This window comes from Rhinatrema bivittatum, chromosome 11, assembly GCF_901001135.1.
Source record: "Rhinatrema bivittatum chromosome 11, aRhiBiv1.1, whole genome shotgun sequence".
Taxonomy (NCBI): domain Eukaryota; kingdom Metazoa; phylum Chordata; class Amphibia; order Gymnophiona; family Rhinatrematidae; genus Rhinatrema; species Rhinatrema bivittatum.
The window spans coordinates 77,036,581-77,052,652 of record NC_042625.1 but is presented as its reverse complement, the minus strand read 5'-3'; the positions used below and the strand labels follow the sequence as shown (position 1 = coordinate 77,052,652).

The 16,072-nt window shown below is 45.4% G+C and overlaps 1 protein-coding gene across 1 annotated transcript in view; it reads right to left on the bottom strand.

Moving 5' to 3' along the window:
* The window catches only part of LOC115073341 (sodium/calcium exchanger 2-like), a 111,000-nt gene continuing 94,928 nt past the window's right edge, over positions 1-16,072 (bottom strand). The window contains 3 exon segments of the mRNA XM_029571686.1: positions 1-1,605; positions 10,107-10,382; positions 13,742-13,841. Of these exon segments, the coding sequence (XP_029427546.1) occupies positions 1,229-1,605; positions 10,107-10,382; positions 13,742-13,841 (753 nt within the window). The 3' untranslated portion in view covers positions 1-1,228.

The window sequence follows — 16,072 nt, the reverse complement described above, 5'->3', positions numbered from 1 at the left end:
TCTGATGACCAATGGTCAGATGGGTTTTCTGGATAATCCTCAATGAATATGCATGATATAAATCTGCATATACTGGGTGTTTAGTGGATCTTATGTGTATTCATTATGGATATCCTGAAAACCCAATGGACTGAGGGCAGAGCAGGCTTAGGATGCCCTGCTCCGTTCCCTTCTATAAAAGAAGCAGTGTCAGGACATGTTGCAGAGTGTTACCATTTTTAAACTTCATAAGATGCCTTGGTAAAAAGTTCAAAAAGAAATACTGTTATAACAATTATATGGATTTGTTTTTCAAAAGCTCATTTTACTTGACTCCACACCAACTATACTGAGGTGTTTCTGTACTGTTTGTGACCTCCAGCTGTGGCTTTCCTAAAGAGCAAACACCTTTCATTGCAAAATGAAAACCGAAGACAAAGGTAGAAAAGAATTCGGGGCCAGAAAGAAGGAACTGTCAAGAAAGACTTATTGGGAAGTTGGTTATCACCTTGTAAAATGCTGCGGGGCTGGTTAAAATTGTTCCGGTATATTGTGTCACATGGTCCAGTCTCAAGACAGGAGACCGTCCTCCCCCCAAAGCACTGGCCAAAAGAAGAGTTTAAGGGAGCGCTTCAGCCTGGTGTGGGATCACTGATTGGCAAGGTTTGGTGCACAGTTCAGGAAAACCATCAGGACCCAGAAGGGGCTCATCAGCATTAAAATGCGCACTAGGCTAGTAAGCAAGAAAAAAAAAATAAAACAAAATAAATAATAAAAAAGTTAAATTACCAAAAATAAATAACATTGAAAAGAACACATCAGATAAATAATAGATCATTTTAAATACTAACTAGCGGGGTTGTTTTGCTTTCTTTTTAACACTTCTGCTGGAGCACGACAGTTCAGTGAATGATTAAGTTGCTCGTTGACCATCACTAGAATGGCTGTTCATAGTCTTGGCCAGGTTTCTGTGATAGGTCAGAAGCCCTTAAGTTGTTGATTAACAAACTTGGATTGACCTCTTCCCCACACCTGCCTTGTTTAAAATTAGGTGCTGTGGCAATACCAGTTGAAGAAAGACTTGGGAAGGGTAAGAGCACAGAGAGGAGATTTGGCTCTGTACCCTAGATAAAAAAGGGCCCCTTTAGCTGGGGCCCTGGAATGTTGCAGGCACCTCAGGTCTGTGTTGTCAGAAGCTTCTCTGGTTGCGGTGTCTTCTGCTTCCATGTAATCCTGCTCTACTGGGCCTTTAAAACCCTTTGATATGGCAGTAGGCCTCCAGACTAGAAAACAAGATGTAGAGGAACCAGAGCCCAATGAAGAGCACAGTTGTCAGAATCTTGCTGGTTCTGGGACCTCCCAATTCACCTCCAATATAGGACCGGCGGCGGCACAGCAACACACTGATGTTTACAAATGCAAAGATGGTAAACAATGTGATGGAAAAGGCCAAGGTTCCTGTTTGTACCTCAAAGTTCTTCCCTTGGATGGCCCAGTAGATTGCTGCCACTGACCAGGCCACGCCAATCCCTAGGAACACGTTGACGGCATTGCTTCCGGTCACATTGCCAATGCAGGCATCTGCGTACTGGTCCTGTGTCGCTGCTACTTTGCTGGCAAAAGTATCTGGGAAGGAAACCAGATATCCACACTGCATTAACAACTAGCTTGAAACTATATTTAACAGTGGATAAGGTTGTTCGGGATAGCTTCTTTCTGCATGCTAGGGCACCAGGCATCATACTTTCCAGATGCTAATCATGGTGAGCATGGGGGTCTATGATTTAACAATATTTTGAATGTTGCTACTGAAAATGGTAGAGAATGGTAGACTACAATTTGGCAACTAGCAATGCTCAATCAATAATATCCTTCAGATCAAGGCACTGTTAGATATAGTCAGTACAAACAGGCTTTGGTGACCATTGGTGACAATGGTGCCATTTTTCTTCATGAACAAATAAGTTTACCCATTGCTAGATGCATTACTTAGCATGGTATATGACTACAGTAAACCATGTCTTACAGAAGCATATAATATCCGTGAGGTCCATATGCAGAGATATCTCACAAGTTATCTGGCTAAATGCCAACTTTTGAAAATTTTGGGCACATATTTGGTTAAACGTTAGTTGAATATCTCATTATCGGACTAAAATTTAGTTGGATAAGATAGGGACATTTCCAGGAGTGTTTTTGGGAGGAGTTAGGTTAGCTGGATACATTATTTGGACAACTCTGGTTGTGCTGTCGAGCAGTCCTAAAGTTAGCCAGATAAACGTATATGACTCTGTTTAAGATAGCTGACTATATTTATTAGTGCTGCTACACCACTGAATATCCTTCCCAAGCTACCAGATACATTTTATCTAGCTAGCTTCACAATACGGATCTCTGTATGTCTAGTAATGATACAGAAATGACAAGTAGTACAGAATATGATGACTGATAAAAAAAAGTGGAGAGGATGCAGAGAAAGACTACCAAAAGCCATAGGGGATGTGAATTGAAAACTTAAATATGCATTTCCTAGAGTATAGAAGACACATACTACAGAGACATTCAAATTCTTCAAAGGTATGATTCCGGCACAAAAAAACCAACCTCTTTCAGAGAAAAAAATGCTCTAGAACAAAAGGTCACAATATGAGGTTTAAGAGGGTAGGCTCAGAAACACCACCAGAAAATGCTCATTCATGGAAAGGGTGAAGGATGCATGGGCCAGCCTCTCAGGGGAGGTGGTGAAACCAAAAACAGTCATAGAGTTCAAGCAATCCTGGGATAAACATAGAGGATCTCCAGATGCAAAGATGGGAGGGGAAAGCCAGAGATCAGCTGGGGTCTCTGGCACTACACCAGGAATGAAATTGTGCAGACAGGATGGGCTTTTCAGTCTTGATCTCCCATTGTATTCATACTCTCTCAGACTCATCTAGTCTGCGCAATTTGACTCCTTTTGCAATGCCATAGATGCCAATGACCTCTGCCTCTCTCTTTACTTCTTGGCTCCCATGGATCCTCTGTACTCTGCCCAGAGGAATTGCTATATTTGGAGCTCAGGCCCAGAGCTGATCATAGGTTATGTGGTATCATTTTTGGGGATCGGGAGATGGCATGGTTTGCTTCTTTGACCAAAAGGAAGCTTGCACACTGACATGAATCGGTGCATGAGTTTATCTGTCTTCTCAGGCAGTAGCATGCACCTGAGAACACGGGAGACAACTTCTGCAACCAACCGCAGAGGCAAGCAGAGAATGGCAGCAGCAAACTTGTGGAACAGGAAAACCCTATACTGGTTTCTTACTGTGTATCACTATTAAGTTTAGTAGTGTCCTACTTGGTACTATTTCTTTAGTCTAGCACCGCTGTATGGAATCTGACCAGGGCTCTAAAACTCTGAGTGTACTGCCTTGGAGCCTCATATCATAACTTCTTGTTCTAGAACTTTTCACTAAAAAAAAAAAAAGTTTGATTTGAATGTCTCTCTCATGTTCTTACTCCTTTCTCTCCCTCAGACTTAAAGACTGAGGGGGAGAGAGCTTGTGTTTCTATGTGCGAGTATACGTGTGTGCTTGAGTGTGAGAGGGAGAGAAATGAGAAAGCCTGTGTGTGTATCTATGTATGTGTGTGTGTGAGGGAGAGGGAGAGGATGAGGATGAAGGAGCCTCTGTGTGTGTGTGTAACTGTGAGAGAGAGAAAACCTGTGTGTATATAGTGTGGGGGGGAGAGAGAACCTGTTTGTATAAGTTCGTGGAGGGAGAGAGATAGAAATCGAGTGTGTCAGGAATGTGCATTCGTTACATCTGTTTCGGTAGTACCCATGTACCTCACAACTTTATAGTACATGGGTAAAAATGGATAGTATGCATGTATTTTTAATAACGAGTTAGGTGCATACTATCCCTTTTTTTCCGTGTACTATAAAGTTTGCAAGGTATGTGGGTAACACCAAAACAGATGTTATGAATGCACATCCTTAGTATGTGTATGTTTGAGTGTTTTTATACATGTGCATGTGAGGGAGAGATAGCCTGTGTGTATGTGTGTGAGGGAGGGAAAGGAAGCCCATGGGCATAGGTATGTGTGTGTGAGGAAGAGAGAATTTGTATGTGTGCGTGTATGTGTGAGAGAGGGAGAATGTGTATATGTGGGGGGGGAGCGAGAGAGAGAATGTGTGTGTGTATGTGTGTGAGGGAGAGAAGAAGAGAGGCAGAGAAAGCCTGTATGTGTAGGTGTATGAGGGAGAAAGAGCTTGTGCGTGTGTGTGTGACAGAGAGAAAGCCTGTGTGAGTATACGTGTGTGTGTGTGTGTGTGTGTGTGTGAGAAAGAAGTATATGTGTATGTGAGTGAGAAAGATGTATGTACATGTTTGTGTGTATATGAAAGAGAGAGAGTATATGTTTGTTTGTTAAGGATGTGCATTAATTTTTTCTGTTTCGGTGGGTACATGTGTACCTCGCTGACTTTCTAGTACATGCAAAAAAGCTGATATGCATATAACTCATTATTAAAAATATGTGGATAATATCCATTTTTTCTCGTGTACTAGAAAGTCAGCGAATTATGTGCATACTAGGGATGTGAATCGTTTTTTGACGATTTAAAATATCGTCCGATATATTTTAAATCGTCAAAAATCGTTAGAGGCGATATTTAATAGGAATTCCCCCGATTTATCATCAAAAATCGTAAATCGGGGGAAGGGGGAGGGGAAGGGGGAGGGCGGGAAAACCGGCACACTAAAACAACCCTAAAACCCACCCCGACCCTTTAAAATAAATCCCCCACCCTCCCGAACCCCCCCCAAAATGCCTTAAATTACCTGGGGTCCAGTGGGGGGGGGGTCCCGGTGTGATCTTTTACTCTCGGGCCTCCGGTGCATTTTAGAAATGGCGCTGGCGCTACCTTTGCCCTGTCATATGACGGCGTATGGCCGGCGTATGGCCGGCGCCATTTTGTACGGCAAAATGATTCGAGTGCAGGAGGTCGTTCCTGGACCCCCGCTGGACTTTTGGCAAGTCTTGTGGGGGTCAGGAGGCCCCCCCAAGCTGGCCAAAAGTCCCTGGGGGTCCAGCGGGGGTCCGGGAGCGATCTCCTACGCTCCTGACGTCGGGAGCGTAGGAGATCAACAAAATGGCGCCGGCGCTACCTTTGCCCTGTCGGGAGCGTAGGAGATCAACAAAATGGCGCCGGCGCTACCTTTGCCCTGTCATATGACAGGGCAAAGGTAGCGCCGGCGCCATTTCTAAAACGCACTGGAGGCCTGAGAGTAAAATATCACACCGGGACCCCCCCCTGGACCCCAGGTAATTTAAGTCATTTTGGGGGGGTTCGGAAGGGTGGGGGATTTATTTTAAAGGGTTGGGATGGGTTTTAGGGATGTTTTAGTGTGCTGGTTTTCCCGCCCTCCCCCGATTTACGATTTACACGATATTTAAAAAAACAAAACCGCGACGATCCAATTCCCTCCCCCCCAGCTGAAATCGATCGTTAAGACGATCGATCACACGATTCACATCTCTAGTGCATACCTACTAAAGCAGAAGAAATTAATGCACATCCCTATTGTATGTGTGTGTTTGAGGGAAAAAAAGCCTATGTGTATGTCTGAGTGTGAGAGAGAAAGCCAGGAGGTATATGTAAGGAAGAAATAGCCTGTGTGTGTATGTGTATGTGTGAGGGAGGGAGAGAAAGCTTGTGTGTGTAGGTGTATTCATGTGTGTGAGAGAGAAAGCTTGTGTATATATGAGGGAGACAGAACCTCTGTGTGTGTGTGTGTATGTGAGGGAGGGAGGGAGAGAAAGCCTGTGTATGTGTGATGGAGAGACAGCATGTGTGTATATGTACAGCAAAACGATTCGAGTGCAGGAGGTCGTTCCCGGACCCCCGCTGGACTTTTGGCAAGTCTTGTGGGGGTCAGGAGGCCCCCCCAAGCTGGCCAAAAGTCCCTGGGGGTCCAGCGGGGGTCCGGGAGCGATCTCCTACGCTCCTGACGTCGGGGGACAAAAAACAAAATGGCGCCGGCGCTACCTTTGCCCTGTCATATGACAGGGCAAAGGTAGCGCCGGCGCCATTATGTGTCATATGACAGGGCAAAGGTATATGTGTGTGAGAAAGAAAGTTCCTGTGTGTGTATGTGTGTGAGAGAGAGAGAGACTATGATGAAGAAAGTTCCTGTGTGTGTGTGTGTGTGTGTGTGTGTGTGAGGGAGACAAGCTTGTATGTTTGTGTATGTGTGTGAGCAAGTGAAAGCCTTTGTGTGTCTATATATATATATGAGAGAGAGAGAGACTATGTGTGTGTGTGTGTATATGTAAGTGTGAAGGAGAGAGGGAGAGAAAGCTTGTGGTTATAAGTGTGTGTGTTTGAAGGAGAGAAAGCCTGTGTGCATGTGAGGGTGGGAGAGAAAGCCTAATATGAATGTGACTGTGTGAGAGAGAGAGAACGTGAGTGTGTGTGTACATGCAAGTGTGGGAGAGAGGGACAGAGGCAGAGAAAGCCTGTGTGTGTATATATATGAGGAAGAGGTAGATGTGTGTGCATAAGGGAGAGAAATCCTGTGTATTTATGCATGTGGGCATGTGTGAGGGAGAGAAAGTCTGTGTGTGTGTGTGTGTGTGTGTGTGTGAGGAAGGAAGAGAAAGCCTATATGTATGTATGTGTGTGCGTGAGGGAGGGAGGGAGGAAGAATCCTGTGAGTGTAGATGTGTGTGTGTGTGTGTGTGTGTGTGTGTGTGTGTAAGGGAGAGATGGCCTGTGTGTTTGTTTGAGGGATAGGAAAAGCCTGTGTGTGCATTTCAGGGTGGGAGACAAAGAATGCATGTGTGCATGTGTGTGTGTATGAGGGAGGGAGAGAACATGTGTATGTGTGTATGTAGGAGGGAGGGAGAGAGGGCCGGAGGCAGAGAAAGCCTGTGTTTGTGTCTGTGTGTGAGGAAGAGTGTGTGTGCGTGTGTGAAGGCGATAAAGCCTGTGTATGTATATATTTGTGTGTATGAGGAAGAGAAAGTCTGTGTGTGTCTGTGTGAGAGAGAAAACCTGTGTGTGTGTGTAGGTATGTGGGTATGTGTGTGAGGGAAAAAGGAAAGCCTGTGTGTGTGTGTGTGTGAGAGAGAGAGAGAGAGAGAGAGAGAGAAAGCCTGTGTGTCTGTGTGAGAGTGAAAGCCTGTGTGTGTGTGTGTGTGTGTGTGCGTGTGTGTGTGTGTGCGTGTGTCTGTGTACTTGAGGGATGGAGAGAAAGACTGTGTGTGTGTGTGTAGGTATGTGGGTATGGTGTGAGGGAGAAAGAGAAAGCCTCTGTGTGTGTGTGTGTGAGAGAGAGAGAGAGAGAAAACCTCTGTGTGTGTAGGTATGTGGGTATGTGTGTGAGGGAAAAAGGAAAGCCTGTGTGTGTGTGTGTGTGTGTGTGTGTGTGTGTGTGTGTGTGAGTGAGAGGGAGAGAGAGAGAGAGAGAAAGCCTGTGTGTCTGTGTGAGAGTGAAAGCCTGTGTGTGTGTGTGTGTGTGTAGGTATGTGGGTATGTGTGTGAGGGAGAAAGAGAAAGCCTCTGTGTGTGTGTGTGTGTGTGTGTGAGAGAGAGAGAGAGAGAGAAAGCCTGTGTGTCTGTAAGAGAGTGAAAGCCTGTGTGTGTGTCTGTGTACTTGAGGGATGGAGAGAAAGACTGCGTGTGTGTAGGTATGTGGGTATGTGTGTGAGGGAGAAAGAGAAAGCCTGTGTGTGTGTGTGTGTGTGAGAGAGAGAGAGAGAGAGAGAGAGAGAGAGAAAGCCAGCCAGTGTGTGTATTCATGTAAGGGAGAGAGAGAAAACCTATGTGTGTGTAGGTATATGGGTATGTGTGTGAGGGAGAAAGGAAAGCCTGTGTGTGTGTGTGAGAGAGAGAGAGAGAAAGCCTGTGTGTCTGTATGAGAGTGAAAGCCTGTATGTGTGTCTGTGTACTTGAGGGATGGAGAGAAAGACTGCATGTGTGTAGGTATATTGGTATGTGTGTGAGGGAGAAAGAGAAAGCCTGTGGGGGGGGGGGGTGTGTGTGTGCATGTGTGAGAGAGAGAGAGAGAGAGAAAGAAAGCCAGCCAGTGTGTGTATTCATGTAAGGGAGAGAGAAAGAGCCTGTGTGTGCGAGGGAGAAAGCCTGCATGTATAGGTGTGTACATGAGGGAAAAAGAGTCTGTGTCTGAATGTGAGCGGGAGAGAAAGCATATGTGGGTGTGTGATGAGAGAGAGTGTTGTGGAGGTGGACCCTTGGCCCAAGGTGGTGTTGGCGCCACCCGTGGGGGAAACCCCCATGGGTCCCCACCATTGAGAGGCGAGGCCAAACAGGAAGCAGAGGCCAACTGGAGCTTCACCAATACCAGCCCTCGTTCCCCGCAATTTGAGCCCTTGGGTACCGGGGCTGGTTGGAGTTAGGTGGGCCTCCATGTGGTTGATCCCAGAGAGAGTGTCCAAGGTAGGGTGGCAGGAAGCAGCGGAGATGCAGGATTCAAAGGGAGAGGCTGGATCCAAAGTCCAGACTGACTGGAGCAGAGGTAATGCGGTTGGAGACTAAATCAAGTCCGGACTGCAAGTCAGGTAGAGCTGAAGAAGAAGCCAAGTTCAAGCAAGAAGTCAGGGCAGGTGGCTGGAGACAGGATTAGGGCTGAGTGAGAGTCAAAGACAGGGAGATCCGTCCGAAGGGTAGAAGGAACAGGAAGCTGGAACAGGTACTGGAGCAGGAACAGGTACTGGAGCAGGAACAGGTATTGGAGCAGGAACATGTACTGGAGCAGGAACTGGTACTGGAACGCTGGAACAGGACCTGGAGCAGGTATTGGAGCAGGAACAGGTACTGGAACAGGAACTGGAACGAACAGCAACGAAGCACACAACAGGAAGCATGGAAACCTGTTGCCAAGGCAAGTTCTGAACGTCCCTTTAAATTAACTAGGAAGGCGCGTGTGCGTGCCTAGAGAATCATGAGGTGAGAAGCAGACGTCGTCGTCGTCTCTGCTGCACCTCGAGGCATGCTAGCGGCATGCCGGGCTGTGAAGAGGCGAGCTGCACCAGAGGCACCCCCTCCCTCCACCAGAGAATCGGGGCCCACCCCCACCGCAGCGGCGCAGCACAAGGTAAAAAAGGCCGGTCGCGAGCTCTGTGGCTGGCTGACACAACAGAGAGAGAGAGAGAGAGAGAGTGCCTATGCGTATATATGTGTATCAGCAAGGGAGGGAAGGAAGCTGTGTGTGTAAGGAAGAGATGACTTGTTTGTGTATTTGTGAGAGAGAAAAAACCTGTGTATGTATATGTTGGTTTGTGTATGAGTGAGAAAGAGAGAGAGCCTGTGTGTGTATGTATGTATGTATGTGAAGGAGAGAGATCCTATGTGTGCATATGTATGATGGAGTGAAAGCCTATGTGTGTATGTGTGTGTGAGGGAGAGAAAGCTTGTGTGCGTATGTGAGAGAGAGACAGCCTTTGTGTGTAGGTGTGTGTGTGTGTGTTTGAGGGAGAGACAGACTGTGTATGTATGTGCGTTTGTGAGAGAGAGAGTTCCTGGGTGTTTATTTGTGTGTGACAGAGACAGAACCTGTGTGTATGTGTGAAGAAGAGAGTTCCTGTGTTTGTTTGAGAGTGAGGGGGAGACAGCCTGTGAATGTGTGTGTGGATGCATATTTAAGAATGAGCGAGCCAGTTTATGTTGTAAGGAAGAGAAAACGTGTGTGTGTTTATGTGTGAGGAAAGAGATCCTTAGTATGTATTTGTGTGTGTGTGTGTGAGAGAGAGAGAGAGAGAGAGAGCTTGTGTGTGTGTGAGGGCAGGAAAGCCTGTGTGTGCTTGTATGAGGGAGGGAGGGAAAGCCTGTGTGTGTTTGATTGTGCATGTGTGAGGAAGAGATAGGACTAGAAGTTGCTTACTTCTGCCTGCAAGCCTCATGTACATTTGAAAAACCATGCCCCTTAATCTTCAGTTTTGTTGGGACGTACCTGGCTGGCTGGGAATGCCGGAGACACAGTGGTGCGAGCATCAGCCTGAGATCTGAGTATCAGGGTGATCAGATGCTCTATACATTTCCTGTCCTTTGCAGGTGGTTGTACTACTGACAGCTTTCCGGAACCTCTCTAAATCTGTCACGCTCACACTCATTCTGGGTTTACCTGGTATGGAGGTGCCGAGAGCCACAAACACCACAGCGGTGACGGAATCCTTCAAGCCCACCGTGCAGCCAAAGTGTGAGGCCAGGTCACCGATGATGGCTGTGAGAATGCCCACAATGATAATACAAACGTAGAAGCAAGCCCAGCCATTCCAGTATTCGGTAGGAGGGACGAAGGCGAAGAGCACCTTCCAAAAGACTGTCAGGAAGTGCATGACATAGTCAAAGCAGGAGGGGAGGTGTTCCTCACGGGCATCCTCCTCTTCTTCCTCGTCACCTAGAGAGTCAATGAGGGGAAAGAAAAGTCACAGCTTCTAGTGATAACCCCACCCTGTAGATCTAGAGTTCTGATTTGGGGGGGGGCGGGGGGGGGTTGGGATACTTAGCCCATATGGACAAACCAGGCACCCTGTGCTGGGAATCACATACAACTAAAATATAACACCTTTCTTTTAAAAAAGGTACGGTCAGCTCAATGGTGGCGTAAAACTAATGGTGCCTGTTTCTTGGAACAGGCAGTTACAGAATCTGCACACGTGTGTGTATCTCCCTGGACCCCCTGACTTGTACTGAAAATTTGGTGTGCACAGGACACAAAGCAGAAAAAGTGAAGGAGTTGTCAGGTAGTTGGAGCAGAGGGCTGAGGCCCAAGGAAGGCAAGGGTCAAACCCTGCTTCTCCTACGAATGCTCCCTGTGACCTTGGCCAAGTCACTTCACCCTCCGTTGCCTCAGGTACAAAAACTTGGATTGCAGGCCTTCTTGGGGCAGGGAAATACCTTCTGTACCCGATTGTAGCTCACCTTGACCATGGTTTTGAAAAAGGCAAGAAGATCCAAAAATTATTGGGAGGAAAAAGGGCTTGCACTTTCTTACTCAATGTTTTTATTCTATAGCTTTAAATTGCATTTATTTTGGGGGTTCCTCACCTGGAGCTAACATTGGAAAAGCAGATGATTAATCTAATAAAGCAAAGTAGGAGGACACACACATACGATGCTCTCCCATAAACCTTCTTCCCTTTAATTGCTGGATATCAGAATTTATTAGCACCTATTCAAATTCTGAAAGTTTGGAAGTCAAAAAAAAGGATTAGAGCACAATTTTTGGCACTTAACTCCCTACCCACCACTTATTTTTCTTTTTAAGGCTTTTAACTCTTCTTTGCACCCTAGATTTTGCCAATAATCTCAGGACACAGTGAGAATGCAGCCCTTTTCCGGCATGTGTTGCCCTGATAGTCAAATCACCAGGAAACTCTGTTCCCTCTCCCAACCTTCAAAGCCAGTTGCCCATTAAAAAAATAAAAAATAAAATAAAATGATGGGAAATGCAAACTGCCTGCAGAACTGGCTTCAAACACTAACCCCGGTGCCTCCTCAGTACCACTTTTATGTGGCCATGTAGGCCCTATTGGTTCAGAGTGGGTCCTCTCGCCTGCAGATGGCAGCAGCTCTTTGCTTGATGTGTAGCTGATTGCAGGGGGAAGGGGGGCGGAGGAAGAAGGCATTCAGATTCAGGAAACTTTTCAGTGTGTGCATGTGCTGCAAAATGCATGCATACAGTGGATCACAAATCAAAGATGAGAGCATACCTTTAATAATAATAATAATAATAATAATAATATCACTAATAAAATCATCAGGGACAATTCCCGACTTCTGGAGCTGTTCAATTTATCTCTGGACCGATCACATTTCTGGCTGGGTGGTTAAGATTCAACATATTTTGCTTCTAGAGATGCTGTGCACCCCAGGTAAGAGGAGAAACACACAGTATCGGAGGGAATGAAGGAGCCTTCCTCTAAGGCTTTTGCCAAAGGAATTGATTGTATGGGAAGGGGACGTTATTGTCCCACTCGTAGACAGGATGGCAGTGCTGCTCTCTGCCTCTCCTCGTCCCCACCCTCTTCTGCATACATTTCCCTTATCGGCCACTTCTAACAGCAATGAACATAAGTGACTGGAGGTAAGAGCACAGGACAGAGACTGCAAGTCTACAGAGGAGCGTGGAGCAAGCCAGCCTAGATCCAAAATGCACTGATGCCCAGAAAAGACACTTGTGGTGATTTGTTAGTACCTCATTGGCAAAATTTTAGGGCAAGTAGCCACTAGGAAATACAAAATGCAATGCAGATACTGTATCATACCACCAACGCCATTTAATCCACATTTCAGGGGACCTTGTTATAATCTGGAATCCCAAGCTGATGAATGGAAAATCCTGCATTGAAGGCCTGAAGTTTTCCCACCCACCTCGAATATTTGTAAGCATTGGCTTTACACAGGGTTCCTTTCCTGCCTTTATTTTATCAGCTTTGAAAGGCTGACTTCACCTCCTCCAGTTGTGGTCAGCTCCAAATCTACAAAAGTCTTAGACGCACCTACTGTGGAGCTACCTTGCCAGCTTCTAAAACCATGATCCCTCCTGGATTATGTCACTAGCAGGAACCAGTCTCCCTCCGCCACTCAGAGGCAACCCTTCCCTGACTCTCTATCTGTTTTTGAGAGTGGAGGAGAGGTAAGAGAGTGATGGATTCAGTGTTACTGCAGTGTCAGAACAAATTGGTGATTGAAAATTAGATCTCTCCTGTCATCCGATTGTTTCAGTGCCCATAGCACCAACATTTCAAAGGGTGAAAAGTAGTCAATTCAGGCCTAATGCTGGTGGACAGGAAGCATGTCAGCTTCACAGTGTTCTAACAGTGATCAGATGAAAAGTGGCAGACCTGCTCCTTCATCAAAGTGGGCTTTTTAAACCTGCCCTGGAAATCCCACAGGCAGCGTGGTTTTCAGGATATCCACACAATAAATATGTATGAGATAAATGTGCCTACTTTTCAGCCTCGGTATATGAGATTGATCTCATGCATATTCATTATAGACATCCTGAAAACCTAACTGGCTGTTGGATCTCCAAAACAGGGTTTCAGAAGCCCTGGTAAGAACTTCAGTTGTATCTACTGTCCCTATACAACTCCATGTTTTTAACTGTATCACAATGAGACTATGTCAATACCCACCTCTGTTACTATAATGGAACTGTGTTACTGGGTGACTATTGAGGTGCAATTCAGAAATATGGAGTTATTAATCTTACATGGACAGAGCAGAGGTGTCCCAGGGGCAGAGACAACACGTATGTGCCTACTCTTTGATTTAAAAAAAAGCGTAGACCCTCTCAAGGGAGGGCAGGTGCAATTTTGTGCAAGTGAATGAGTGCGGATACGTGGCCAAATTACCCCAAGTATTTGCAAAGTGAACTTACCTGTGCAAGCTTGCTTTGAGAATAATTGGTAAAAATCTGCTCGTACATTGTGCACACAGATTTTATCACTATAGAAACAGAGAACAAGGTAGCAGATAAAGATTACATGGCCCATCCCGTCTGCTCATCCACATTCTGCTGTTTCAGAATTACCCCTCATCTGACTACTGTTACTTGGATATGGGAATGTGCCACAGTAGAACTGCATTCAAATATGACTACTGCTAGGTGATTATATGACTGTGACTATTATTGACTCTCACTTGTTACTACTTTACATTACTGGTTTGCTGCTACTATCGTCTTTCAGTTCCTGAGTGTCGAGATGCAAGGGCCACTCACACCTGCAACCTTGACTGTGGCTCGCTCACCTGAACTGACAGTGATAGCATCCAAGAACTGCTCCTTCCAGGAGTGAGTGCTAATCACCAGTGCCAGGTTGGTCTTCTTGATCAGTTTATCCACGGTGCTCTGCAGAGGAGAAAAATGAAGAGGTCTTCATAAAGCTTCTGAGGGAACAGAAACACATGGAGCCAAGGAATATACACTGAAAGAGACTGATTGCAAGAGGCTTGGGAACAGGGAGAGACCCTGCCAGCTCGCCATCTGGTTCATAGATTTAGTTTCCAACTGCACAGCTCCAGAAAACAGTTTGGCACGCAAAGAAAGTTATCTATCTATATCTGCAGCAGACAGGAGGTAGGAAAATAAGAAAGCATGCTGGGAATATTGACAACATCAACTAGTGAAATAAACCAGATGAAAAATAGGGAGGGGGAGGGGTGCATTTAGTGTCCAGAGTCTCTTCAGATGCAGATAGAGAGGCAACAGAGAAGGCAGACGGTGAGCACTGGAGATGTCCGAGGTGCTGAAATGCACCGTCAGAATCTGCTGATGTTCCGTGCAGTGAGCTATAAAGACAGACCGTTTTTTCACTGTGATGAGATGAAGCAATAAGAAGGAACCAGTAAGCGTAAAAAGACTAACGTAGAAGTTACTAATTAAGGCACAAGATCTTCTCAAACCTGTCCAGGTCACCCCACAGTCAGTCCATTTTTCTGGATATCCACAATGAATATGCATAAGCTAAATGTGCATCTGGTAGTGGAGACTCGGTGTATGCAGATTTAGCTCATGCATATTCATTAAGGATTTCCAGAAAACTTGACTAGCTGTGGAGCCCCCAAGACAAGTGTGGGAAGCCCAAGTTTGGGGGGGGGGGGGGGGGGGCAGTGTTAGACTTAGGGAGAGTAGTTGTCAACAGGATGTGTAAGTCAGCACATACACACATAAGCATGGGCACACAAAGTTATGCCTGTATTTTATAAACTGTGTGGCAGGAGCTGCAGAGTTTATGAAATACCACTTTCTCTGCCCTGAAAGTACGTATGTATGTTTCACATTTTTTGTAATGGAGAGAATCACATACTTCCAGTAGACACACATATTTTATGTGCAAAATAATTGTAATGTGTGCATGTATTTAACATAGTTTATGCACAGAGGCAAGTATTTCATGAAGAATTATATACTCCATGGATGAAAATAATTGTGCATGTACTTTTAATCTTCAGTTCACCCACACTTCCACATGTCCACCAATTCACCTAGACCCTATGCCCAAAAACTGCAAGGGCAATTTCATTTTCATGATTCAAATGGCAGGTGTAAAAGCATGCATATAAATTTGGTAATGTGTGTGTGTGTGTGTGTGTGTGTATGCCATTTACAAAATACTAAAGTGTGCGCATATTACAGAAATACCCCTCCCCTCCAGAACATGCCTAAACCACGCCTCTTTTGTATTTACATTTATGCACAACACAGCTAGCATGCACACACTTTGGGCTTTTACAAAACACTTCTTGCATGCATACATGCTGCTTACACATGTAACTTCTGATTTTACCTGCTGAAACTTTGAAAATGACCCCTATTCAAACTTTGAAATTCCTGGTTTGAAAAATTGGGAATGGTAGTGCAATAAATGTGGAAATCTCAGAGTGTAGTCCCCCCCCCCCCCCCCCCCAACTTAGAGCCTGATTTACTAAGCTTTTCATTCAAAAGCCTTTACAAATCAGGCTCTTCATCAGGTTAATAAAGATTTGGACTTCTTGTGGGTACTGGAGGAAAGGTTGACAGAGGTCTTAAAACAGGGTCAGGAGAAAAATGAATCCAGAGAAAGGATCTGATGACCTTATATCCACCGTAAGCAGCTACACAATCCCTTCATCATCATACAAATTTACCTTGATTTATTTAAAATCTTCCTTAAGACTAAGGCTGACAGTGCAGCTATGGGCTAGAACACAAAGCCAGAAAGCCCAAAGAGTCAGGTTCTTTCCAGCCCCACTTCTGCCACCATCATCTCTGTATGATCTTGAGCAAACCTGCTTTATCCTTGGGTTCAAACCTTAAAGCTGAGCTGTCTGCGGCTGAAACCTTGCCAGCCACATTATTTATTTTCATACAGCCTTGCACTCATCATCATCATTATTAATATCATCATTAGACGTTTGAACACAGCACTGGAATGGAAAACTATCAAAATTCAACAAAGGAGATAGTGTCTGGGGTTTCACATGAATTTTTGTGTGCAGAAAAAGGGTTACAAAGCTATGATTACTGTGCTGAGGGAAGAGAATACTACACAGAATTGAAGCTTCTGATCACCCCAGAACTGAAGCAGGTTTCTTAGCACA